Genomic DNA, 27,430 nt, shown 5'->3' with positions numbered 1-27,430 from the left:
CAATTGCTGGTCGAAAAATACACCAAGGCCAAGGATGGGTCACTATACCTGGGGTTTATGGACCTGTCCTCGGCCTTCGACCTTGTAAATCGCGCAAAGCTTTGGCGGATCTTAATTGATCTAGGACTTGACCATGTTTTGGTAAACTTTTTAGGGGACCTCTATTCCGGCCTTTTGGCCTCTGTTAGGGTGAACACAGAGGGGCGTTGTTCTAGCCACTTTAAATCAGAAAGGGGGGTCAGGCAGGGGTGTATCATGGCCCCCCTTCTCTTCACAGTTTACATAAACGCCCTTGAACCCGTGCTTAGGGAGGCCACGCCAGACATCCCGCATATAGGGGAACTTGGTATACCGGTTCTCCTATATGCGGATGATGCGGTCCTTCTGGCACGGACCGGGGTCGGGCTCCAACGTTTGTTGGATGCTTTTGGCCTCTTTATGACTTCCCTGGACCTCAAAATAAATGCAAAAAAATCTCAAATCATGATTATGGGAAGAGGTTCTAGAAAGAAAAACTTGAAAACGTTTTTTTGTTGTGAGGAGGAACTTTGCAGAGTCCCTATATTCCCGTACTTGGGAATTACATTCGAGGAGAAGGGAAACTGGGGACCACAGATTAAAAATAGAAATACTGCTTTTGTTAGAACATCCTCAGCAATCATGGGCTTTAGCAAAAAACTGTGGGCCAGGCCCATCGTGGCTCTATTGAGCATTTATAAAGCCAAATGCCTGACGGTAGCCACGTATGGCAGCTCCTTATGGGGCTATAGCTCTATAGACTGTTTACAAGTCACTGAAAATAAATGTGTGAGATCGATTTTATCAGTGCCACAGTCTACCCCATCTTATACGATTCACTCTAAGTTAGGGGCCGGTTTTATTACAGATATGATAAGAGTGGCCCCCTTAATATCCTGGCTGAAGACCTGGTTGAATGATGAACTCTCCCTGAATCATGCCATCCTTAAAGATTGCCTCACATTGGACAACGTAAATAAAATCAAGTGGTTAACTTATGTTAAACAGTGGTTTTGTAAACTAGGGAGACCGGAGCTCTTTTTCTCTCCAGACAAAATAACTCGCAAGGACATAGCATTAATAAAGGGGGCGATGCTACAGACACTGTCCTTAAACAGAGAGGAAATTGAGCTCAGAAAACCCACTGTAAGGGCTAACCTCATTGTCTCCAATCCCCCAGGACCTGAACTTTATCTTGTTTTAGTTAATCGTTCTTACCACAGGTTTCTTTTAACACGTTTTTGTTTTAATATGATTCATCTGACTTTAGGTTACTTCCCTGAATGGAGCAGTCCTGAACAGGCCCCACCGTGTTCCTGTGATAACTTTTCAACGCAGGACACAATGCATTTTTTGATGTTTTGTGATCATTACACGGCTGTAAGGACGAAGTTTCTTGTTCCTATCCTTAAGGAGGTAGGGTTTTTTCAAGTTAAACCGGCTCTCCTATACCTACAACTATTAAACAGCCCTAAAGTTATTTTTCATGTCGCCAGTTATCTGGTGGGTGCTGTTAGGGTTAGGAACCAGAAAATGATAAACTGTAACTGATTGTATTTTTAAATAGATGAATTTTTTTGTATTGTATATACTGTTCTTTTAACTGTGCAATGAAATATGGCAGCTAAATCTTATTGTAAAATGGTTTCCATTTTAATTTTTTTATGAAACTTGTGGAATATTTTTTAATTACATGAATTTGTAACCGTTTTTAATAGTGTATTTGATTGTATTGTATGAATCGAAATAAAGTACTTTGACTGACTGACTGACTACTTACCCTTCCCAGCCATGTACTTTTCAAGGTATTCTGCCCAGGTACCAGGTTCTGGGTGCAGCTGGTTCATCCGATCAAAATGATAATACGAGACTGCCAGATCCTTTGCATTTCGGGCCACATAGACCACCTAAATAAAGAAAAAATGTGAGTGTAACCCTCTACTTTGAATTTATAGGGCCAGCCTAAATCATCCTGATTCTCACAAAATGTGAAAACATACAGAGGCAGAACAAATAAAATATGAATGCTACTGTCCAGTACCATCAGCATGCCACCAGCTGACCTTCTTTCGGGTACAAATGTATTGATTTCCATGGACATAATATTCCGTTTTTTTCATGATCTGTTTCAACAGCTCATCTTTGCTTCGGGATGTGTTAGAGTTCTAAAAATGTCCCCTCTTCATTGTTTTACACGCTGTTTCAATGATGTAGATGACGTGTGAGTTACTTGCACCCTTTTTCCATTTCACTATTAAAATGGATTATCAAGTTTACAATTGTGAGACATTTATCTAGCACAGTAGATGTAGGTAAATTGCAACAAACACCAAATTTGTAGGATATTTCGTTTCCGATTTAGAGTTAGTCATTTAGATTACTCAGTTGCAAACACAACAGATTACCATGGCTTCAAAATTCTCAGTTCGCTTGACTCATTTAGAGATGGGAGTATCTTAAGTAGTTTGTCAATGGAGCCCTTGTTGGCTATATTAACAGAAGACTTCCTCTGATAGTCGTCAAACGAAGGCCATCACATCATCCACCCAACGTAAGGACGACCCTGTAATGGCTTTTTCTTTTTCGGTCTGTCACCACCAGGAAAAAGCTGGTAGTGAGGGACAGGAAAAAAATGAAAATGCCCCCCACATCCTTGTAAAAACCTTCCAGGGTGTGGAGTATTCGTTTTTTGCTTTTTTAAATTATAGGAGTTTGTTTTTGAAAAACAAGCCTTTTGGAAAGTTTGACAGCTGAACGTCATGGCTGGCAGTACCTGCTGTAATACTTTTTCTACATTGACAGGAACTGCCATAATGGTGGTTCCTGTCAATGTAGAGAGATGGAACTGCCATGATCCTGGTTTCTATTAATGTAGAGAGATGGAACTGCCATGATCATGGTTTCTATTAATGTAGAGAGATAGAACTGCCATGATCATGGTTTCTATCAATGTAGAGAGACGCAACTGCCATGATCATGGTTCCTGTCAATGTAGAGAGATGCCCATTGAGCCGGCAGACATCTCTGAATTTGACTGGTGAAGGTAATGTACTTCGCCATCCCGACACAGTAAACTCCATCTGCCAAACTCTAGTTTGGCCCATTTTTTTCGTATTCAAAAACTTTATTCGATTCATAAAATGGATCATAAAAGTACTGAACATACAATATTTCACACCTCATAACAAAGAAAGTTTTGTTTAAATACACATTTTTACGAAATTTAAAAAGACATAATAATGACTGTTTTAAAAATATAAAATACATGATTTTCACCAGAGGATATTCTATACATTGTGATGCTAACCATAGACCTTCCTGATTTTTAGCGAAACTCTGATAAAATTTAGCATGGCACAGCAAATTTCTACAGAGGATAATGCCGACAAATAATCATACCCTTCCTTATAGGTGCAAGGTTGCCTCCCCTTCAAGATTGGTTTAATAAACCGGAGTCTTGGCTCTTGATATAAGGAGCAAAAAAGGACCACATGTATAGTGCTTTGGCTATCCCTATTATTACATGGACAAGGGGGCAGCCTCTCACACCAACCCCCTTGTTTCGGGAAGGCAAGCAAAAAATGCAAAATGTCCAGTCTAAACCTTGTTAGTAGGAATCGCCATTGCACATTAAGGGTAAATGTTAGGTAAAGCTGAGGTTGGAGCTTACGAGCATAAACATTAACATTGTCCGAGGATGGTGGATTCAATGATTTCCAATACATTGCCTTTATGTTCGCCTTATGGTTTCCCTCTATTTTTTCAGGATTGTCATAATAGGAGCCCAATCCAATTTTGTTTAACATGTTACAAACATAGGACAACCAGGGGATCTGTTTTGAGTTTTCTAGAGCCATGCAATCAGTGATAATGTCTTTAGTAAGTTGCAGGTCTTCAGATTGCCGTACTTTGCCCCATAACAATAAAGGGGACAGACGAATCGTATCCGAAACACTGACCATTCCAATTTCCTTGTGGAAAAAGATGTTTGAGCAACCTTTGGGAACTGATAAAACCCTTTTTATAAAATTATTTTCCACCACCTGTATCACAGATGGTGTTTCAGTCCCCCACACCCCTGCCCCATAGGTGGCCACCGATATACATTTTGATGTATAGAGGGTTTTGAGATGCGTAACATGTTTTTGCCCCAGTTTGCTACAGAAACGGAAGATGCCCTCTATAGCCCGTGTCGCGCTCTGGGCTCGAACCTTCATGACTGGCGTCCAGCTTAATTTGCTATTAAACAAGTTACCAAGGTAGTTAAAATTTTCCGCTTTTCCAATTATGCGATTATTTACCACAAACTTCCTAATGTTTGACCCTTTAGGGCCACAAGACATTACAAAGGATTTATCAAAGTTCACTTTTAAGTCAAGGTCAAGCATGAAAGTATTGAAGGCATCTAGACATACTTGCATGCTATTTCCAGTTAATGTCATTAGGACAGTATCGTCTGCATAAGAAAGCATGGGAATACTTTTACCTTTAATTTTCGGAAAGTCACAACCCTGGTTTAGTAGATACTTTTCAAGTCCATTTGTATAAACCAGAAAAAGAAAAGGCACCAAAATGCATCCTTGACGCACACCCTCAGTAGAAGGAATTGGTTTTGTCATTTCACCTCCAGAGCCAAATCTAACTAATACAGTTGTTACTGCATGTAACCTACGAAGCAATGTGACCAAAGGTTGCTCAAAACCCATGTCATCCATCATCCGCCACAACTTATGTCTACAAACAGTGTCGAATGCACTTGTCAAGTCATTGAAGGCAAGATGTATTGAGGACTTTTTTGCCTTCATGTACTTGCCTAGAATTAGTGCCAGGTTGAGACACTGCTCGTTGGTCCCCTTTCCACACCTAAAACCGTATTGGGAGTCAACTATAAGTCCTGTAGAATCTGCCCAACTTTCTAATCTCGCTAGGATTACCCTACCCAGGATTTTGCATGAAGCATCTATTAAGGAAATCGGGCGATAGCAACGTGGATCGCCCCTATCACCCTTTTTAAAAATCGGCACTACAATTGCCTCCTCCCATGTACCAGGGATACGCCCGACCACAACAGCCTTAAAGACATTCAGTAGTATGGGTGCCCACAAACTAACATTAGATTTAAAAAGGTCCAAAGGGACAGCATCTGGGCCTGGGGCTTTTAGTGATAATCCCTTCCCTAAGGCTTCCTCAATCTCTATCAGTGTAAGTGAAGAGCTGAGGGTCAAAGCCGAGGGAGGTGCCACCAATTCCCCTGTCCTTTCCGTACTTGCCATTATTGAAATAGAATTGGGATTAAAAATCTTAGAAAAGTGTTGAACCCATTGTTCAGCGGTGACCTGCATAACTATAGATTCTTTATTGTCGCTCTTAAAAAGGGGGCGATTTAGAACCTCCCAGAAGAGTCTACTATCTTTTAGTTCTGCAGCCTTTTCAAGGTCTTCCCAGGCAATGTTTTTTAGATCCTGCTTTCTTTTTGCAATAGCCTCCCTATAGGCCTTTCTGCTAGTTCTTACAAGCTCTTTGTTTCTTGGTTTTTGACGCAGAGCTAGTTTTAGCGATCGGTGTGTGACAGAACACACGGAATCAAACCATCTAAAGGCCTTGTGACCACCCTTCCCCTTGGGTTTCCTAAGGTGCTTTGCTACATGACCACACAATTTCTCAAAGCTCTCAATAACCTCATGGGGGTCAGATACTGGGACTAAACATGATTCTATTTCCATTTTACAATTAACAACAATATCTTCCTCCAATTTTATCGCGTTTACCTTCCCCCATTTCATGGTAACGCCCTGATTCTTACTGTACTTAATTGGCTGTTCCCAGATCTTTGGTGATTCTTGTGCTGGCACGCACAATGACAACATTAGGGGGTTATGGTCACTTGCGGGATTGGCCACCACCTCCAACTTATCAACATATTTGAAGAAGCTGCTGGATACCAGGACAAAATCAATTGTGCTCATCTCCCCCCTTCAACCCTGAAAAGTTGGTATATGTGGTGTATCGGGGGCAGACCCAGGATCTACCACACACAAGTCATTCATGATAATAATATTGTTCAGAGCATCCCCCTGGGGTGTGTGTTTAAAGTGGGTCAAGGGCTGAGCGTTTGAGTCCTCCAGACCACACACGTTCGAGCCTCCAAAACTGCACAACGTGCAGTTGAAATCGCCAACCCAAATGACAGACGATAAAGGGTGTCTGCTGCGTGCTTTACCCACTGCGTCCTCCAAACTTTGAATTATCGATATGTCATGTCCATTAAAGAGGTTATAATACCAGTTGATTAACAACACAGGTTCTGGGAAAAGATGTTCTAATAACAGCAATTGGTACCAGTTTGTGTCCACCAGTTTCGAAGTTTTCAACTTCTGTAGTTTTATAGACAATGCTGTCGTTATACCACCCTTTGCCCTCCCAGATGTTGATGGGACAGCCAAGACAGTAAATGATTGAAAACCCTCAATGTCACAGGTAGTCCTAGTCCAAGTCTCCTGTAGACACAGGATTCCCTGGGCTCCCACAAAGTCCAGCCATGCCTCATCTTCCAATCTGGCTGTTAGTCCGGCAATGTTCCATGATATTAAGGATATTAAAGACGACCCCTGTATCCCATAGTTGCTTCCCAAAGCATCTCTTGTACTTGAGGGGTCTTGTTCAGGTAGTAATGTGTGTTTCTCACAACCCAAAGGGATATTTCCCCCATAAGTAACAACATTCTCTACATGTGGGGGGCCAATACTCACAGTATCACAATCAACATTCACCAACACTGAGTCATCATTGCAAGATATCCCTAAGTTTTCCCTCTTTCCCGAAGCTAGGACGGTAGACGCATTGCCCTCAAACCCAGTTGGTGGTCAGTCTACCCCGTCCATACCCATTAGTGGGTCAAAGCGATTCATCAATGGGATATTGTTATTATTTGAGATCCATCCTGGGTATTCTACGCCCTGAAACCTTGGTCTTCGTGGGTTAAACGGTACTTGTGTAAAAGGGCCCATACTCGGTGGTCCCATAAAGGGGCCATTTGTTTCGTGCCAAGGGGCATAATAGTTTTGGGGGCCTTGATTCATGTTCAAATTATGTGCCCAACCCACGTGATATTTACCATTTGTTCTATAACCGCGGCGGTTGGGGTTTGGGGCAGTATGATAAAGGTTGGGATAGAAATATTCCAGACCCACACACTGGATATCCCCCATCCTACCAAATCTCGCTTTACTGCAGATAATATCCTTAACCCAGATGTCTCTAAAGTTAATCAGGATGCAATCTCCCTCCAGATCTTTTTTGCTTGGCCCAACCCAGGGAACCCTCCGCACACTTAGGATTTTTGTAACAGTGTCTTCGGATAGGGGCCTGTTATTATTTAGCCAGAATTTTGTTTTATTTAAAAGGTCCTCCATTTTCTCATATTTGTTCTCTGCAATTAATGGAACACCTGTCAAAATTGCCATAAACGGGGCAGCCTCAGGGGGTATGTTTACATAGATCTGTTTACCATGTAGGGGGGTTTTGCTAGGAACTAGGGGTTTGCAAACTGGAGTTTCTTTCCCTTCAGTATTTGGCAGGATTGGGGCAGCAGTGTTTATTGGTGTAGCCACCACCATAGAGTTGTTTAGCTTATATCCTGCAGTAGTCACCAGCTTAGTTTTGGACAAGGTAGCTGGTGCTGCACAAGGGATAATACCGTTAGGGTCTGCAGACACTGCAGTTTTAGGTTGCTGTGCTTGTGTCTGGTTGTTCTTAGCACCCTTTTTAGCTAAACTAATATTACTAGTATTATTACCCCCAGTAGCAACGGGTTGTTTGCTATTCCCTACAAGGCTCTCCAGTAAAGCAGTGTTTTTAGATGTTAAAAACTCTAGTTGATCTAGTTTTAGATTAACAATTTGGGTTTTTTCCATCAAGGGATGCAGCAGGCTTTTTATCAGCTTCTCAAGGCTGGCCATAAGGTCCTTATCTTGACTATGGGTTGGTTTTTTATCTGAGTTCGAAATACTTTTTTCCATGTCCAAGAGCTGGGATCCTACCTGTAAAAGTCTCTCTTCAAAGGGATTTAGGAGCTTTTTAAGTGTTTCCCATAATGTGGAAAAGTAAATTTTGCCATGTCATATGTGCCTACGTGTTCCCCATCTTATGTTATATGTGCATGATCGATATGCATGTATTCCCCTCTGATCGATTAAAGACGCAATTACAGTTGTGTCCATCTCCTGTATGTCAGTTTCCAGTCCTCGTGAATACAACGAATATCAGGCCTATGTAAAGCTACGTTGCCACGTTTCACAGTGTGCACGTTAATTCATTGAATTGTCCCCGTTTCTAGGCCTCAAAAGGGCCCGGACTCAGATTCAGCTCCTGTTTCCTGAACTCTCCAAGGAGCGATACAGCCCCCACCTGTATCCCTGACCCTTCACTTACTTTCATGCCTCGCAGTGCCCGGCTAGGCCTGGCTCTGCCTCCCAGTCTGCCAAGAGTATGTTATGTTTCTAGTTATCAGTCCAGCCCTCCTTCTCTGCATTTCTAAGCTACTGAATCGCATCAATAGTTTCCGTCATGGTCTAGCCTTTATGTCTCCATGTAAGAGAAATACTGTATTCATATTCATAGAATATTCCTCGCACATGCAATACATTTAGAATAATGCATGCACCAGTCTTAGTGTCTGTTAGCCTTTACCCTGATAACTTTTGGATTCTATCAACATGTACTATAAACACCAGATACTAGATATGCCTAGGTACATGTCGCTCTGACCCTCCAGACTTTCGTCTCCTCTTCTAGTGCAGAAGTCATAGCCCCCAGTTCTCCCTGGTAACACGTCATTGCCAGTTTACGCGCACCACTAGGTTAGAGGTCCCAGCTGCTCAGGTAGCCCCCTCCATGTTTCCGCCCCGTTTATGACATATTCTGTTACGTTTGCATCACATGTCTATGTATACGCCCTGTACACACCTCTTGTTACACCCACTTTATGCCTTATCTTTCGCGACTGCTACAAACTCCGCCTACTGCTACGCCTACTGTATTGAATGCAATGTAATTGTTTTTAGTATATATATTAATGCACTGTTATTAAAAGCCAGCCAATTCCCAGATCCTGCCCCCGGCAGCTGCCATCCTATTCCCATGCAGGCTGTCCTGTTCCTGTCCTTTTATGCCTGATTAAAGCCTGTATACTTCAGCTACCTCGAATCTTGACTCTTATTTATTGAGCTATCTGTTATTAGAGTATCCTGAAAAATAGAACCGGTAATTAATTATTTATTTACCACATAATGGCGCCCGAATAGGGACTTGCCCTTTCCCCACGCGCCGGAGAAGCCACGCAGGCCCCCTGATCCTCTGCAGCCGTGACGGAACCATACCGGCCACGTGCAGATATTTCTGCTTCAAGTATCCCTCAGGCCCACGGAGGAGACGGAGGTTGCGGTCCAGCGTCCAGACGAGGCGGTGGAGGAACGCGGCGAGTCCCGACCAGAGCCCAAGCCGAGAGTCCAAGGTCCGAGGTATCCGGAGGCCCACCTGTAACTGAAGTCCGAAGTTCGTCCGTCCGTCGTCGTAGCAGTCCAGTCCAGTCCGAGGCCTTCCGTTCTTGCTGCCCGGTGAGTACCATTGCTGGGGTAGTATCTAGACAGGGTCAATTAATTTGTCTCTGGTCCGTGGGTTTGGGTACACAGATCCAACACGAAGTGTCCACCTAGGTGGATGCGGGTCCTGACGTGTCTCTTTATGAGACCAGTAAGTTTCGTACTGTTTTAGCAGTGCATCTAGTCATTCCAGTAAGTTCTGTTCTGTTCTCGAGAAATTCATGTGTTTCTGTTTTCAGTATTCCAGGTAGTATTCTGTCCGAACTGTTATTTTAAATGTTATTTCATGTGTTTTCAATGTTGTGGTATGAGTGATTTGTTTTCAAGTTATTATTGTGTTTATCGTGTATTGTAATTGTGTCCAGATTCCAGTCTAAGTCATGCCTCTGTTCTCGAAGTTACGTCAGTTAAAAACCAGGAAAGGTCTGCTCGAAGAAGCAGTTCCTGTCCCGCCTAGGGACAGTCCAGGTCATTTTATGTATCATAAACATGGCATAAGTGCCATATTATATCTAGACTTATGGGTCGAGTATACTAAAGATCTAGAAGAGAAATATAGATGGCCCGTATCAGGTACATGGGATGCCGAGTGCATCATGCGAGTAGAAGAAGCATTATGGAAAAAGAAATCCAGACAGTCCCAGAAAGATGCCATCGAGTTATGGCGCAAATAATCTCATAAAAGAACCGAAAAAGAAATCAGAAAGTCAGAATTAAGTAGAGAATCCTCAGAAAGAGCCCAAGAAAGGGAATTAATCGAAGTAGGTGAACGAGTTAAAGCCGAACAGTCAGACAGACAGAGAAATGCCCTTATTAAGGGTATGTATCCTCTTCTTGCCGAGGGCTTGCCAAAAGCAACCCCGGAAGCACCATGTAATTTTCCGCCGACATTGGTTCCGATTAAGCTACGTCACAAACCGACCGCAGCTGATATTTTTCTCTCGTCCTATTTGGACGACACAGTCCCAGAATATGCAAATCCTGTTCCGCCAGCTCCTGTAAATAATGTAATTCCTGTTCCTCCAGCCACCGGGGCACCTGTTACAGCACCTGTTACGGTACCCCCGGTCCAGCCCGTAGTACAAGTTCCCGCTACATCGGTCACTCTGCCAGCACGAAGAGTATCAGTCGACGATTCTAGTATAGGGGCCGCGGGGGGAGGTCCTCCTGGTACCCCGCCGCCACACAAACGTGTAACGTTAGTCGAGTTACATGAACGTGCGTTACAGCGTACGCCCAAATATCAGTCCGTTGCAGATATCAGACGAGCTCTCACCGAATGCCGTTATGATCCAGTCCCAGGCGATGATAATATGGTTATATATTCATTGCGTGTAAGACGGGTGACGGAGTATTTGGACACCCTACCGAATATGAAAGAAGATCTAGACAGAATATATCGTTTCATCCGTACAGGAGACGATCCAGAAAGTATTGGCGAAATCATGTCTCTAAGGAAAGCTGAGACCCAGCTCATGCTATTAAAATTTCTAATCAATTGTTTAGTAAGGGAACAAGATTGTCCGACTAAAGATCCGATCGAAATGAGAATTCTGACAAAGTGGAGTGATCATATAGCCGAGGGAAGACACAAGACACTCAGTAGTATAGAGAGTATGTACAAGAAAATTCGTAAGGAAATAATAAGGTTACACGAGAAACGCAAAGCAGCACAAGTAAGCGAGAAAGAAGACAACACTGATACTGAAGAGGTAGAAGACGAGAATACCGCCAGAATAGCGTATGTAGGTAAATCTAGACTTCTAGACCGACATTCACGCCTAGAACACAAGAAAGTTTTTCACCTTCCAGCACTAGAACAAGAGAATCTTGAACAAGTATTTCAAGCTACCGATCACATTCTGAAATCACGTATCGGTTATAGTGAACTTAGTACCATGCATGAACTAGAACTAGCCCGATCAGCAGTCCGATGGACTACTGATTCTACCACTTTTCCAGATGAAATAGTGGCACAAATGTTTCTGAAACTGCCCCCAGCCGAGCAGCGACTGGTGGGTATGTATATGATCCAACACCTCATTACACTGTATGAGGGACAACATTCCGATCCAGGTCCGTTACATGATGTTCTGAACGAGTTGCTCCAGTATAGATGGAAAGGTTTAGGTACCGATTTAATTAGTGTCATTCTAGAACAGCGCCACAAATATAGAACGTTTCTGAATCCGCATTTTGTTCACGTCTCACCTCCAGAAAGTAAACCATTTTACATAGATAGACAGCATCCGTTACGAGAAGTACACCCAGTTAGGACAGCGGGTGGTGAAATGCAACGAGTATTTGTTTACACCCCTATCACAAAGATGGAACTCTTAGAGATGAAGAAATTAATTCCTTGTCACGACAAAGATCCAGCAGGGTTCCATCGAGAATTAAAAGACATGCTCCGTATGGGAGAATACACGTATCCAGATGTCATTAAAATGATAAAGGTCCTGTTGCCCGCAGGGGTATATGAAAAACTCAAGGAAAAAGAATGGGAGGTGGGAGAGAAAAAGATTGATTGGACAGCTCTAGAAGCTGAAGATAAAATACGAGTACCAGGTACCGGTCTTGGGGACAAATGTAAAGAATTGCCCGAGTTATTGATACAAGTTTTGCCAAGGTTTTTTTTTTTTTTTTTTTTTTTTTTAAAAACCTTTATTGTGCACAAAAAGTAACAAATACGGACCCACAACCTACAGGTCGGGCACGATACAGTAAGCACAAAAGCAAATAGGACAAATTCCCAGCAGCACCAGGATTTATAGCAACAATCAAGAAATAGCCCTGCAAACGAGTACGTGTCACCAGGAAACAGGAGCATGAAAGGTTAGTTTTAAGAGTTATAACAAGAACTTAAACAGTAAGGAGAGAGATCAAGGAGTACTGAGTCCGAAACATTACGTCAGACAGGAGGAAACAACAGCATAGTTGTGGAAGCAAACCCATAAGCGAGCATCAAAAAACAACATGGCAAATCAGGGGCAAAGAACAAGAGCTGCGACTAGCAAGTACGCGCCACGTAGCACGCCACCCTCTTCCACTGACCCGTCCCCCGGACCCAGAACAGAAACAGATAAAGAAAAGCGCAGAAAATAGATAAGGCCCATAGAAATGAACTGTATGAAATGAAAACCCACCCCCCACCCTACAACAAAGCGGAGGCTATGGCCTACCCCCCCCGACAGCGTGTCTTTCGCCCACTAAAGAACCCGAAATATAGAAAAAGAAAGAAAGAAACAGAAAAAGAATACCCTAATAACAGAGGAGGGCCGAATTCCAAAGCACCCGGACTCCCCGGCCGGTAAGTCTCTCCACCACCCAGAACTACAGGATTAGAGCGACAATACGGAAAGAAGCAGGGAGAGACGTCAGAATTAGTGTAGCACGCGTCGAGGAAGCGTCCCAACCCGGGCCCCCCACCCGCCCATCAAGAACAAGAAAACAAACAGGATCACCCCTAACCCTGGCCAGATTTCAAGCGGCCATCCAAATACGACCCCGGATAGCACATCGCCCCACAGAGAACAAAGGGGTAAAATGGCCGCCCTCTACAAGAAGAAGGGCCCCCTGCACAAATAGTACAAACCCAGTCACTAAGCGTGGCACAGATCCAGGATATCGCCGCACCAAAATCCACCCAGTCCAGCATAAAACAGCAATAGAAACCCTCAGCATCGCCATCCTGAGCAGCGTAGGAACACCATGGCGTCTCCAATCGAGCCGCAAACGAGGATAAGGGTCCACACAGGATAGGAAACAATGTAGCTTGCACGAAAGACAGTGGCGGCAGTCCTGAAAAGAATCCAGTCACAGAGCGTTTCACCCGCTGAGTAGTACGCCGCAACAATGTCTCGATTGCAAGTCCAGGAGAAAGTCGATCAACCTCAGAAGGGGGTCCGGCTGGCGGGGCACTCCCCGATCCCAGAGCGACCGCGTCCAACTTCGCGCCAAGCGCACAGGAGCAATCGCGCCATTCTGCCCTCAAATCGGCCAGCGCTGCAAGGATGGAGGCGCGAGTGATGCAAGGCGGTCGAGCTAATGAATCGGCAGCGCGGAGTTCAGCGAGATGTGCCGACCGCCACTTAGAGCCATGGGGGGCACCATCACTAGGGGCAAAGACGGAACCCAGTCGCGCCACTGAGGCGACGATCGCCATATTGTGCACCAACACAGGGGCAACTACACAGGAATGGGTCCCAGGATAGGTAGCTGGGGTGCAGGCACAGGCAAAGTCCAGAACTCCCTTCAACAGTGTACAACAACGCATGCAGGACTCGGCATGGAGACCCGATCCTGCGTGGAACAAAGGCGAGCTGTAGCGGCCATTTCCTCCTCTCACCACACAATATAGCGCAGCTCACCACACACCGCCATGAAGGGAGGAAGCGACGAAGACCAGTGCCGGTCAAGCAGCTCCGTCACAGGAGGAATCGGCACGGTTACCGAACCGGCCAAAAATCATAGCAGGGGACACAGGCTCAGCATCCGTCTGTGGGCTCCGAGAAGCTCTAGCCGTCTCCAGCGGAGCACATCCACCCGGGGCACAGGTCCAGGGCTCGGCACCGGTCGTCGAGGAAATCCGCATTTATCACCAGTAATCGGGCCGGGAAGAGCACCGGAGAAACGCCACCAGCGACAGCGCACCTCCCTCGTCTTTTCGCGGCCACCGCGCCTCAGGATAACAATCAGGATGAAGTTTTAGTAGAACAGGCTCGGGGAGCCGGGCAACTACACGTCCGTCTCCGCCGCCATCTTGGCTCCTCTTTTTTTGCCAAGGTTATTATCCACGAAAAAGGAAGATTGGGATGCAATCTCAGCATGTAAACAGAAACAGGATGAAGATACTAGTGATTTTTATTCTAGATTTGAAAAATGTTTTATAATCAACAGTGGTTTGAAGACAGGTAGCGAGTCATACCCTCATCTTTTTGTTACTAAACTAGTCGAGAATTCAAGCCCACAAGTTAAAAATCGAGTTTTGAAAGTCGAAAGTACCTGGCAAGCTAGTACCCCGTCACAAATGCTTCAAATGCTCCAGTATCACCAGAATAGAATCAGGGAAGAGCAAGAACACGAAAGGAGACGTATGAAAGACACGAAAATGAAAGTACTAGTTGCACAATCTGTTCCACAAGACAGTCAGAAGAGGGGTCCGAATCAAGCCGGTCATCCTGCAGCTCCCGTTAAAGGGACATGCAATTATTGTAAACAGCCAGGTCATTTTATAAACGAGTGTGCAGTTCTGAAACACAACATAGCTACTGGTAAGACTAAAGAAAGACCACGTCCGCCTAGACCAGAACAAGTCTCACAGACTTCTCAGTCACCGCAGAATGCACAACAGACAGTTCCAGCACCGCAGCCTATCGCTGCAACACAGCATGTTACACAGCAAATGTACCAGTATGCTCAGACAGAGTATCCAGAGTATCAACAGTATTCATGAAACAGCCTAGAGAGGGAGGTAGGCTTGCCTCTCATCGAGATACCTGTAGATCAAGAGGGTCCCTATGTGCACAGTCAAGTATTAGGGAAAGACAGAAAGTTTTTGATTGATACAGGGGCAAGTAGGACTACTATCAGTCATGACGAGGTTCCAGGGGCTCCGCTCTCAGGCTCTAGAAATGTATCCCTTGGATTTTCAGGAAAGCCTATTGTTAACGAGATTTCAAAGCCAGTTACTCTAGAAGTTGGTCCATTGTCCCGAACTACTGATTTGTTACTTACGAAGTCATGTCCAGAAAATTTGTTAGGCATTAAAACATTGAAAGAATTAGGTGCAGTAATTTGCTGCTCTCCAGAAGGAATACGATTGTTTTTGCGTGACTTTAAAGGTCACTATGTATTACGCGATTTTGATCCAAGATTATCCAATGTACCGCAGCATTTATGGGCGCAAGGTCCAACTGATGTAGGTTTTATGCAAATCACACCCCATCGTGTGACTCTCAAGCAAGGTATAGTCTTGCCACGAATCAGACAATATAGATTGCCACCTGAGGCTGTAGCAGCCTTATCCAAAATTATTGATGAGCTCATTGCTCAAGGAGTGGTTGTAGAAACTGACTCCAATGTATGTAATTCTCCTATCATTCCAGTCATGAAACGTACTGATCCAAATGCACCTCCAGTATATCGATTAGTGATTGACCTTCGAGAGCTTAATAAATGTATCATACCCCAGTATCCAGTAGTCCCAGATATTTCATCCCTATTGACAGCTATTGATTCTGAAGCTACATTTTTCACCGTCATCGACCTCAAGAATGCATTTTTCAGTGTCCCCATTCATCCAGACAGCCAGTACCTTTTTGGTTTTTGTTTCAATGGAAGGAGCTATAAATTCACACGAGCTCCTCAAGGTTTCACAGAAAGTCCTAGTATTTACAGTCAAGCACTTAAAAGACAACTAGACAATATTCACATGCCAACAGACACTGCCCTGCTCCAGTTTGTCGATGATCTACTGATCACAGCCCGTTCTGAACGTGACTGCGAGCGAGCGTCACTTACAGTTCTGTATTTCTTGGCCGAGATGGGGCACAAGGTGTCCCCTTCAAAGCTCCAGTTCTGTGTCCAGCAAGTGATCTACTTAGGCCACTTACTGTCCAAGTGGGGTAGGCAGTTGACACCAGAACATATCCAGTTGATAGCGAGTCTTCCACAGCCCAAGACACAGAAGGAGGTACGTGCTTTTATTGGCCTCACTTCTTACTGCAGACAATGGATTCCTCAGTATGCATTTCTAGCCAAGCCACTGATACAGTTAACGACACAGGAGGCAGCCGTATCGACTGTCCTCCCTTGGACATCTGAACATACACTTAGTTTTAATGAATTAAAGAAAGCCTTATGCCAAGCACCTGTTCTAGCTACACCGAACTACAGTAAGCCTTTTACACTTTTTGTCACAGAACGTGATGGTACTGCATTATCTGTTCTCACACAAGATCAAGCAGGACAGTACAAGCCTTGTGCTTATTTTTCGAGCACATTAGATCCAGTAGCCCAGGCTCTGCCTGCGTGCCTCAAGTCAGTTGCAGCCACAGCTCTAGCCATCAGACAAAGTGATTCCATAGTGTTAGGACACTCCCTGACAGTACAAGTTCCACATTCCGTGGAAGTTCTTTTAAACCGAACACAGACTCAGCACTTGACAATTGCACGTTTAACAGGTTATGAACTGACACTGTTCCAGCCACACATAGAAATCAGACGCTGCAACATTCTGAATCCTGCTACATTGTTACCATCAGTTACTTCAAATCCTGCCACACATGACTGTGTGGAAGTCATTAATACTATGACTAAGCCAAGACAAGACCTGACAGACATTGCATTACCTAATCCCGACCTGACACTTTATGTGGATGGTTCATGTATGAGAACTAGTACAGGAGAACTAGTAGCCGCGTATGCAGTGACTACTGACACTGAAGTTATTGAAACACACCGTATTGACATCCTGTCTGCTCAAGCAGCAGAGCTAGTTGCTCTGACCCAAGCCTGCATACGTGCCAAGAACCTGAAAGTAAACATATATACAGATTCACGTTACGCATTCGGAGTTGTACACGACTTCGGAGTACTCTGGCAGGAGAGAGGTTTCATGACTTCTCATGGAACCAAGATTCAGCATGGTCTCCTCATTCAAGCTCTGTTAGATGCAATACATTTACCGACAGCTATCGCTATCATGAAGTGCAAGGCACATACGAAAGTTACTGACATCATTTCCCAAGGTAACGATCTAGCAGATCGAACAGCCAAGCTTACAGCTCAGACACCAGACATTCCAGTTAACAAGACACAGACATCCACTCCAGAACAGACTACCTGTATGACAGTTAAGGACCCTACACAAGATGTCATAGACATACAGTTACATGCTACTCCTGAAGAAATCAAGAAATGGTCCGAACAAGGAGGGGTCCAGACAGATCAGGGATGGGTGACGAAGGGAAAAGCCACATGGTTTCTCCCCGACTCCATGGTTCAAGTCATTATCAATACCGCACATAGTCCAGCACACCTAGGAGAAAAAGCCATGTTAGACAGTATACAGAACCTCTGGTTCAACAAGCATTTACGAGCTGCAGCCAAGCAGAAAGTCCGTACCTGTATGATATGTTGCCAGTTCAATCCAGGTAAAAGTGTCCCGGTGGAACAAGGTGGATTCCAACCTCCTGACCACCCTTTTGAAGTCCTCCAGATGGATTATATTCAGATGGAGCGATGTCGAGGTTTCAAGTATGTCCTTGTAGTTGTATGCGCTTTGTCCAGGTGGACAGAAGCATATCCAGTTCCAGATTACACAGCAGCGACCACTGCCAAGCAGTTGGTTCGTGAATTTTTTCCCCGTTATGGACTCCCTAGGGTCGTGTATTCTGATAACGGCCAGCCATTCTCATCCGAGTTAATGAAACATGTTTCCCTTCTGTTAGGGTACCAGTGGAAGTTCCATTGTGTGCACCATCCTGAAGCAGCCGGTCTCATAGAGAGACATAATCAAACCCTGAAAATCCGTATTGCTAAGACATGTAAAGAGAAAGGTGTAGACTGGCTAGTTGCCCTGCCAGTTGCTTTATTCTACATGAGAATGGTCGCACATTCCAGATCAGGTCTGTCCCCTTATGAGGTCGTATTCGGCCGCCCCCCAAACATGTGGGGTACACCTAGACCCCGCAGTATTACAGATGTTTCCAGCAATATGTTGACAGATTACCTAGCTTCCTTGATGTCTGCCCTACACTCTTGTCGTTCACAGGTTGCCGCTGCATTTCCAGACAATACTGAAGTGAAACCGCATGAGGTCATTCCAGGCGACCTCGTCCTTGTAAGGAACTTTGATCGTTCAAGTCCGCTGGAGCCTCGTTGGAAGGAGCCGCGACTTGTTCTCCTGACCACCCGCACGGCCGTGAAGTTGGAGGGCCGCAAGGGGTGGGTCCATCTGTCTCATCTAAAGAAGTTCCATGGAGTCCGAAAAAAAACATTTGCAAAGGACATTTCTAAAGACTGCCTGAAACCAGACACTGATTTAAATCCTGAACTGAAAGTTCCTCTGTTAGAGAAAACTCCGCAACAGGAGTATAAGTTAAAGCTCCGGTCTAGTAAAAAAAAGTCAGCCAGTTTAATTGTCTAAGTCCCTCTCGGGTGAAACGGTTAGACAGGTCCCTGACATGTATGAGATAGACCCCCATAGTGAGAGAGTTAGTCAAAACTCTATACGATGTATCGTCATTCTAAGTTTCCTATTGTTTCTAAGTTTGATGGTTACCTGCACAAGTTATGCATTACATTTATGTTTTCCAATTTCGCATATAAATAAGTTTGCTAATGCTACAGTAGAGCACACATTTAGTGATCTGCCTCCTCACGAGCTATCCTATCGTCTTGCTATGCGTAATAATACATTCATCCGAATGTTACACTATTCACACCAGACCAGCAATGCCACTAATTGTTGGGTGTGTGGTCGACTCCCCCCTTTCCAGACACCGAAGGGAGTTCTGCCACTCTTTCCTTATCCGTTTTCACATAATGGTTCGTGTGGAGCATGGTCCATGTTAACGTCATCTTCAAATGATATGTCCCTTCTGAATAGAACATGTTTTCCAGACAAGCAAGGTCTCCCCCATAGAACAGGGTTAGATCTAGAAAATGAAGTATATAATTTAGGTAATTATTCTTCGAATTTTATGGTATTGAATGTTCAGTCTGATACTACTCCAGACTTACCTGCTATTTCAGTACTACCAGTCAAAGGCGAATTATGTGTCAGAAAGAATGGTTCCGCACATGTAGGACATAGTGATTGTACTACTACTGTCAAGTATAGTGACAGTGGGAAATCTATTTTCAAAGCATCACGTCATTCTTATTTTGTTTGTGGTCAGACCGCATATGTTCGTCTGCCCCTCGATTGGGATGGAACATGTTACATTGCCTTCCTACTGCCACCAGTTTTTCTAGCCCCATCTGATTATCATAGAAACACACATCTAGTACAGGTCAGACATAGAAGGGAGATTGAGTCCCCGATTGTCGATCAAACTGAAACTACTCTAGAACAATATCAAGATTTCAATAAAGGCTTCTTCTTCTTTATAGGACCTGTCCAGAATAGTAAGTTAATCCGTAGGTTAACCAGAACCCTTGAAGCAGTAGTGAATGAGACTACTTCTGCTCTAGGTAACTTAACTGAAGAGCAATCTGCTATGAGATTTGTCGTGCTCCAAAATCGTCTCGTTCTTGACGTCATACTGGCCGATAGAGGAGGAGCATGTAGAGTCATCGGATCTAGTTGCTGCATTTTCATTCCTAATAACGCGCCGTCTGTTTATTCAGCTATACACAGACTTCATAAAATTGCCCATCAGTTACACCAGAATCCAGGCACCTGGACATGGTCCGGTTGGCTCTGGAGTATTATATCTGCCTGGGGATGGAAAGTATTGTCATTTCTAGGTATTGCAGTAATGATCCTATTCAGTTGCTGCCTCTGTATACAATGTGGCCCTGCGATTTGCGGCATTTGTGCTACCTCTTGTATTCCTAGTCCTAAGTCCCGTTCCAAGACAATTCGAGACGAGCAAATGATGCTATATGAAATGATAGATGGTATCATGAATATTGATGTTTCCTGATGGAAACGTAGGACACAAGGAGGGAATGTGGAAAAGTAAATTTTGCCATGTCATATGTGCCTACGTGTTCCCCATCTTATGTTATATGTGCATGATCGATATGCATGTATTCCCCTCTGATCGATTAAAGACGCAATTACAGTTGTGTCCATCTCCTGTATGTCAGTTTCCAGTCCTCGTGAATACAACGAATATCAGGCCTATGTAAAGCTACGTTGCCACGTTTCACAGTGTGCACGTTAATTCATTGAATTGTCCCCGTTTCTAGGCCTCAAAAGGGCCCGGACTCAGATTCAGCTCCTGTTTCCTGAACTCTCCGAGGAGCGATACAGCCCCCACCTGTATCCCTGACCCTTCACTTACTTTCATGCCTCGCAGTGCCCGGCTAGGCCTGGCTCTGCCTCCCAGTCTGCCAAGAGTATGTTATGTTTCTAGTTATCAGTCCAGCCCTCCTTCTCTGCATTTCTAAGCTACTGAATCGCATCAATAGTTTCCGTCATGGTCTAGCCTTTATGTCTCCATGTAAGAGAAATACTGTATTCATATTCATAGAATATTCCTCGCACATGCAATACATTTAGAATAATGCATGCACCAGTCTTAGTGTCTGTTAGCCTTTACCCTGATAACTTTTGGATTCTATCAACATGTACTATAAACACCAGATACTAGATATGCCTAGGTACATGTCGCTCTGACCCTCCAGACTTTCGTCTCCTCTTCTAGTGCAGAAGTCATAGCCCCCAGTTCTCCCTGGTAACACGTCATTGCCAGTTTACGCGCACCACTAGGTTAGAGGTCCCAGCTGCTCAGGTAGCCCCCTCCATGTTTCCGCCCCGTTTATGACATATTCTGTTACGTTTGCATCACATGTCTATGTATACGCCCTGAACACACCTCTTGTTACACCCACTTTATGCCTTATCTTTCGCGACTGCTACAAACTCCGCCTACTGCTACGCCTACTGTATTGAATGCAATGTAATTGTTTTTAGTATATATATTAATGCACTGTTATTAAAAGCCAGCCAATTCCCAGATCCTGCCCCCGGCAGCTGCCATCCTATTCCCATGCAGGCTGTCCTGTTCCTGTCCTTTTATGCCTGATTAAAGCCTGTATACTTCAGCTACCTCGAATCTTGACTCTTATTTATTGAGCTATCTGTTATTAGAGTATCCTGAAAAATAGAACCGGTAATTAATTATTTATTTACCACAATACCACAGTCAGGAAATCTACGTCTTTCCCTTTTATGACGCAGAATGGCACCCCATTGGTTTCATTCTCTATTACGAGATTCTTATTTTCATGAGTTACCACCAGCAAATCTGTAGCAATTTCTGGTGTTAGATCAGATGGCTGTGTGTTACTCATTGGGGGTGAATGTTGGGGTAGCGGAAATAGTGCCTTGGTAGATAACTGTGCCTTCGCAATCTTAGCCTTCTTCCTTGCGTATGCTGTCAAGTAGTTACGCTTCCTTTTGTTTTGTGGCCCTCGTTGTTTAATACAAGAATTTCCCTCACCTAGTTCTATGGGTTTGTGTCTTAGCGCCATTTCCGGGGGACCGCCCTCACCCTCCTTCTCTTCCCCGTCTATCCCAACCATGGAAGATTTTAGGGAATTAGAGGATACTAATGGTGAGCCCCCCTTTGATATGGATGTAGTGGGTATTGATGGCTGGTGAATATCTGCCTTAGTTTCAATCAAGATGAGAGGTGGGCCAATTAAACGATCAGGAGTTTTAGCGAAGGCTATGGGCCCCAATGAAGATTTTTTGGCGCTACTAACTCCTGTGACAGTCTCCTTGCGGCATCTAGTTCAATAGAGACTCGGTGCTGCATTTTGGCAATCTCTGTGTCAATGGCTGTGTGGGTCCTGGTGATAAAATCATCTAGGGTACCATTTTTCAGTCTGGACTTAGCTGCCCTCTCTTTGTACTCACGGGATGACATATTGGCTAATCAAATGAACCGAAGGTTACACAAGAGAGTGGCCCAGTCCAGTCTCTCCCAGCCTCAAACGGCCCGCTCTTTGCCCGGTCTTCGCCCGAGCTGCGGGAGTCCGAGGCTGTGATATAGGGGGCGTTTTGGGGCGAGTGGGCGGGCCAGCAGGGAGAGCGGACCGGATGCTGGCTATCGGTCTCGCAGGGACTCCTGGTTGTTGGAGTCCCCGCACGCTCGCAGCCCCGCTGAAGCCTCTCGCCCGGAACCGCCTTACCGCTCCTGTCCTGTAAGTTGCGCTGCCCCACGCACTGCTGTACGATGCGGCACCCGCGAATGGGCTCTGAAAAGCTGCCAAGAACGCTTCCTTTAGTAAAGTGATGCCTCCATGTAAAAACAACTGCTGTCCCAAAGAGCGATGGAGAAGGGATGCTTTTAATTGTTTCAGGTGGGCGGGGGGCGGGCCAGCAGGGAGAGCGGACCGGATGCTGGCTATCGGTCTCGCAGGGACTCCTGGTTGTTGGAGTCCCGCACGCTCGCAGCCCCGCTGAAGCCTCTCGCCCGGAACCGCCTTACCGCTCCTGTCCTGTAAGTTGCGCTGCCCCACACACTGCTGTATGATGCGGCACCCGCGAAGCGGGTGCGGCGAGGTATGGGCTCTGAAAAGCTGCCAAGAACGCTTCCTTTAGTAAAGTGATGCCTCCGTGTAAAAACAACTGCTGTCCCCTGTTTGGCCCATTTATTTCTTCAGCGCCTGGGTCTGAGTTTTTTGGCCTTTGATCAGATTTGTGGGTGTTTGCTGTGGGGAGGGCTTGTGGAGTGGTGTGGAAAATCTCAGTAAGAGGCTGTGTACCAACAGAAGCCAATGATTTTTCGCAATTCACTGACTAAGAATTTGTGTTTCACTCCATTCACATCCACACGTTAAGAAAAAACCTCTATGCATTGTTTGGACAAGGTATGCCACATTTGTCTGTTTATTTTTCTGTCCTGTACCATGTTTCTCCTATGTGAACTTGACAATCTGTGAGTACATTAGAGATTCTCCACATTATAATATTGCTTTTCATTAGCTGAGCTGGACCCTGGTGACAAGGGGAAACCCTAAAGTGCTCCCTCATCGTGAGAGCGGGAGGCTTCTTCCACTCCTCTCATGCTTTGAGATGGTTACCAGTGATCAGTGGGTTTATAACTCAGGGGTTCAGGGTTTTTTCCTGAAATCCTTGTGTGGGGGCTTCTATTGCCTCTCCCCGCTAAAGTCCACTCATACCCCCACAACTGGATACCAGATTTTGTTAAGCATGTTTGTACCATGTGTATGGTCTCAGTGCTTTTTCATTTTCTGCTTTGTTGTACCGTTTCTCATTAACTGCAGTCATGTAGTGGTAAGTGTCGGAGTGTGAGTGCTGTAAGAAGTTGTCCTTTTATTTGTCTAACAAGGTTGAATTCTTACTCACTGATCTACCTGAAGTGTTAAAGCCGATGAACCTCCTAGTGAACCTATATAATGCATCTGAACTGTACTGCAGGTGTGTGTAAGGTACCTATGAGCTTCTGATCGAGGTCTGTGTTAAGGTTGTGAGGAAATGGGTGAGCTGCTGGGGTGACAATGCTCAGCCGACTATATAGTCTTGACGCTGTGTTGTGCACATAACAGTGTGATCTGATGTGTCGAACATGCCCTCCAGGCTTTACAAGGACAGTTGAGTATTTGTGGGTTGTGCAGTTGATGAGGAGGATTTTTCATAATCATATGAAGTTGGTCCATACTTGTGCAATTGAAGGAGCCGAGATCTCTCTCTAATGTATATTGTTCTTTTGTTTCATGGAAACCAGGTCGTCAATGTAAACGTGTGTTGTGTGAAAGATTGCTTCACTGTAGCAATGAATGGTTTATGAGAATTTGTGACACCTTTAACATGGCTGCACAATAAGTGTGCCCCTTTCAGACTCCGTGGTGACCATGACAACCTCCAGATCACTGTGCTTAGCACTCCTGACCAACTAGGACTACATTGGGGTGGGCAGAGATTTCCCCTCCTTTTTATCGATCAAGCTAGACCTCACGTGCCTGAGTGCAAATCAACCCCATTCCAGTGTTGCTTACTGCCACATGGCAATGGTGGCCTTCTGCTTGGCTCATCCTTGGATTGATATGCATTCACACCATACTCAGCTACAACTGGGCTGAATTGGTACTGACAGAACTAGGAGGCCATAACAATTACATATAATGGCCTTCTAAGCTAGGAGGCAGAAGGTAGGTCAGGTAAGGCTCTGCTGATAGGATTCCTGATTTGAGGTGGTTCCTTAGCATGGTCCCATGGTAGGGGTTATGGGAAACAACCCGGAGCCCAAAGAGGAGTGCATTCCAGCGGAGAGGTAATTATAATGAGTGAAAGTATGAATGGGCCCAGGTGGGCTGGCTAATGTGAGCAGGTGAAGGCTAGAAGCTTCTCAGGTCCGGCCTGGCATATGAGGGTTGGGTGAAGGTCATAGATTGCTTTAAAAACCAACCTTGAGATTTAATATATGTTTTCACTCTACCTTTGAATGTAATATTGTGAATATCGTTTTGTACCTACATGTAATTGTTTATGATGTATGTACCTCACACCCCACTTCCCCTATATCACTTTGACCTTGTGTATACGTCCTGTACCCTAACTATACATGATTTCTTCATAAAGATTTTGGATTTATTTAATATAACACAATTGGTTTGCGCTTTCCAAGTTAGACATGTGTTTAGATAGATTTGATTTTTAACATTAAATGTATAGAAATTTGGAGGTGAGGAGGAGGCATTGACCAATAGGAAGCAAGGAAACAAGTGACGTGTGAGCCAACCAATGGTAAGTAAAGGTAAAGTAAAGTCTTAAGCCCCTTTTAAGATTTTTATTTTCTTTACAAGAGATTTTGAAAGCAGGCGAAACCCCAAAATGATAATCTCATGCATTCGCTGCTTCTGATCTTTGAGAGGCTACCTACCCTGCAAGTGCCGAAGGTGGATTGCTGCTTCTTTGCCATACCCACTGGTGAGGTTGAGAGAAAGGTGTGTAACACATCTTCAGAAAGTCCTGTAAAGGAGGATTAAGGATGTATGACGTTACAACGCATGCTATTATAACGCATGCCTTTACGACGCAAGTTTTACAACGCAAGTCGTTACAACGACTTGCGTTGGGGGGCGCTGGATAGTGAATAGTTTAATTTACTATTCCAACTCCAGTCCCCGTGGATAGTAGGGAAGGTGTTGGAAACTATTCCCTATCCTAGAGCGCCCCCCAGCGCAAGTCGTTGTAAAAGTTGCGTTGTAATGGTTGCGTCGTAAAGGCACTTAGTTGTAAAAGTTGCGATGTAAAGAATGTTCCCCGAGAATTACTCTTACTCACCAGCACCTCCTGACTGCTTCAGACATGGACCTCAGCCTAGAACCTCACTTTAGTTAAAGAAATGACAGCTCGACTGTATTAGCATGCCAGATTCTGACTGTAATTAAAATTGAGGGACTTTAACTCTTTGAGCAACCTGTAACCGCGCTCTCAGGTTTTAACAATGTGATATTAAACTGACGGCCCCATCCTCTGAAACCAGACTAGATTCTGGTATTAAAACTGAGGCTCTAGACAAACACCACAGGCCTGAAACTCTCATTAAAACTGAGTGGCACAGGCAACAATTCAATTGAAATTAATAATGTATATAACGTATTGATTCCGATGTAGTATTACTGCCACAATTGTTGTCAATTGTAGGTGCTGCACGTACCTGGTGCCTCTACTAACTAATGTAACCGTGGTCAATTTATCGACCTCAGAAGAATGAAAGGCCTAGTGTGTTTTGCCAGAGTTTGAACTTGGATAATTCCTTTTCAAGCACTGGTCTAAATGCCCTAGAGGACACAAGCTCAAACTCTGGCAAAACAAACACAATAGAGCGCTTAACTCGCTGAGCGGTCTTCAGCGCCAGGATACTCCGTGGAGTCGCAGTGCGCTTTACAAGTACACCCACATTTACATTTACATTTACATTTCACCTTGCAAGGAAAAACAGACGTCTCCGGGCAAGCTGTGCATTGCTTCACTGTGCCAAAATAAATGTTATTGTGTAGTACAAATTTGATTGCTTGAAGCTGGTCTTATACTTTGCAGGAAAGGGGAATGCAGGCAGAGGAGTAAAGTGGCTTGCCCAAGAACACACAATTAAATAAACGGCAGAGCTAGAATTCTAAGTCATCTTGTTCCTTGGTTTGCAACTTAGATGTTAATCATTTTGTCTTTCTAAGAAGTAATGGCATCCCACAGCCTTTCATATGTTTGCCCAAGTGGGGAGCATTGAAGAAATTGGCATAGCAATGGCTACGGGGCTGCCAAGTGTCACGTGATGTGCCTGGCACCATGACTGAGTCCTAGATTTTTTGCCAACAATACTTTGCATTCAAGAAGTTTTAGATAATTTACCATTATAAATATTGACCTAAACATCCCAGCATGCAAGTTGTTGTTGGCTAGAGAACCAGAACTGTCAGAAGGTATTATATGTCAACCGGGAACCTTGGCTGGTATGTTGTTTTATGGGGTGCATGAGCTTCTTGTAAGTAAGTAAGTAATAATCTTTATTCAGTTTAAAAAATATACCATAAAAGCTCCAAATTCATACAAGTTATACTTGTTCCATGTCAACCAATTACACGTACAGTCTCCGGACCCTTGTGTGCCAAAAGTTTGTACAAAAAAACAACCAGGAACATTTACTGTAAAATCTGTGTTAAAATTGCTAAAAAAAACCTATAAAAACACACTCTAATATAACCAGTAGCGTTGAAACCCATGTTCTGGCATTACCAAAGAAGAATATGGAGGGCATAAAAATAGTGATATGCATATTAAGGTGCAACTTTAGTGCAGAAAGGAGAAATATACTTCCATTCCATGACTTAGGCCTAGATTCACAGATACCATACCAGGACATTCAATCAACGTCATTAATTTAAAGCGGTCTAAGGTCATTACAAAAATGAAAATATGCAAAAAATACTTTTATAATAACAGTAAATATGTGATAAAATATGCATGTTATATAAAAATGGCTTTGTTGTAATTACAACTCGCTACCATATTCTGTGACAGTCATAGGACCTGGGTATCTATTAGGTTCTAAAAACTATGTAGAAAACTTGCTACACAATTAAGAGATAGCTAGCAGGATTATGAA

The 27,430-nt window shown here is 44.3% G+C and overlaps 1 protein-coding gene across 1 annotated transcript in view; it reads right to left on the bottom strand.

Annotated features, from left to right (window-relative positions):
- Positions 1-27,430, bottom strand: part of LOC144768589 (sulfotransferase 1B1-like) — a 397,716-nt gene that overhangs the window by 74,537 nt on the left and 295,749 nt on the right. The window contains exon 5 of the mRNA XM_078652381.1: positions 1,799-1,925. Within this exon, the coding sequence (XP_078508507.1) occupies positions 1,799-1,925 (127 nt within the window). The remainder of the gene's footprint in view (positions 1-1,798; positions 1,926-27,430) is intronic.

The sequence above is a fragment of the Lissotriton helveticus genome, chromosome 7, assembly GCF_964261635.1.
Source record: "Lissotriton helveticus chromosome 7, aLisHel1.1, whole genome shotgun sequence".
Taxonomy (NCBI): Eukaryota; Metazoa; Chordata; class Amphibia; order Caudata; family Salamandridae; genus Lissotriton; species Lissotriton helveticus.
Note: the sequence above shows the minus strand (reverse complement) of the source record. Positions and strands in the feature narration are given on the sequence as shown.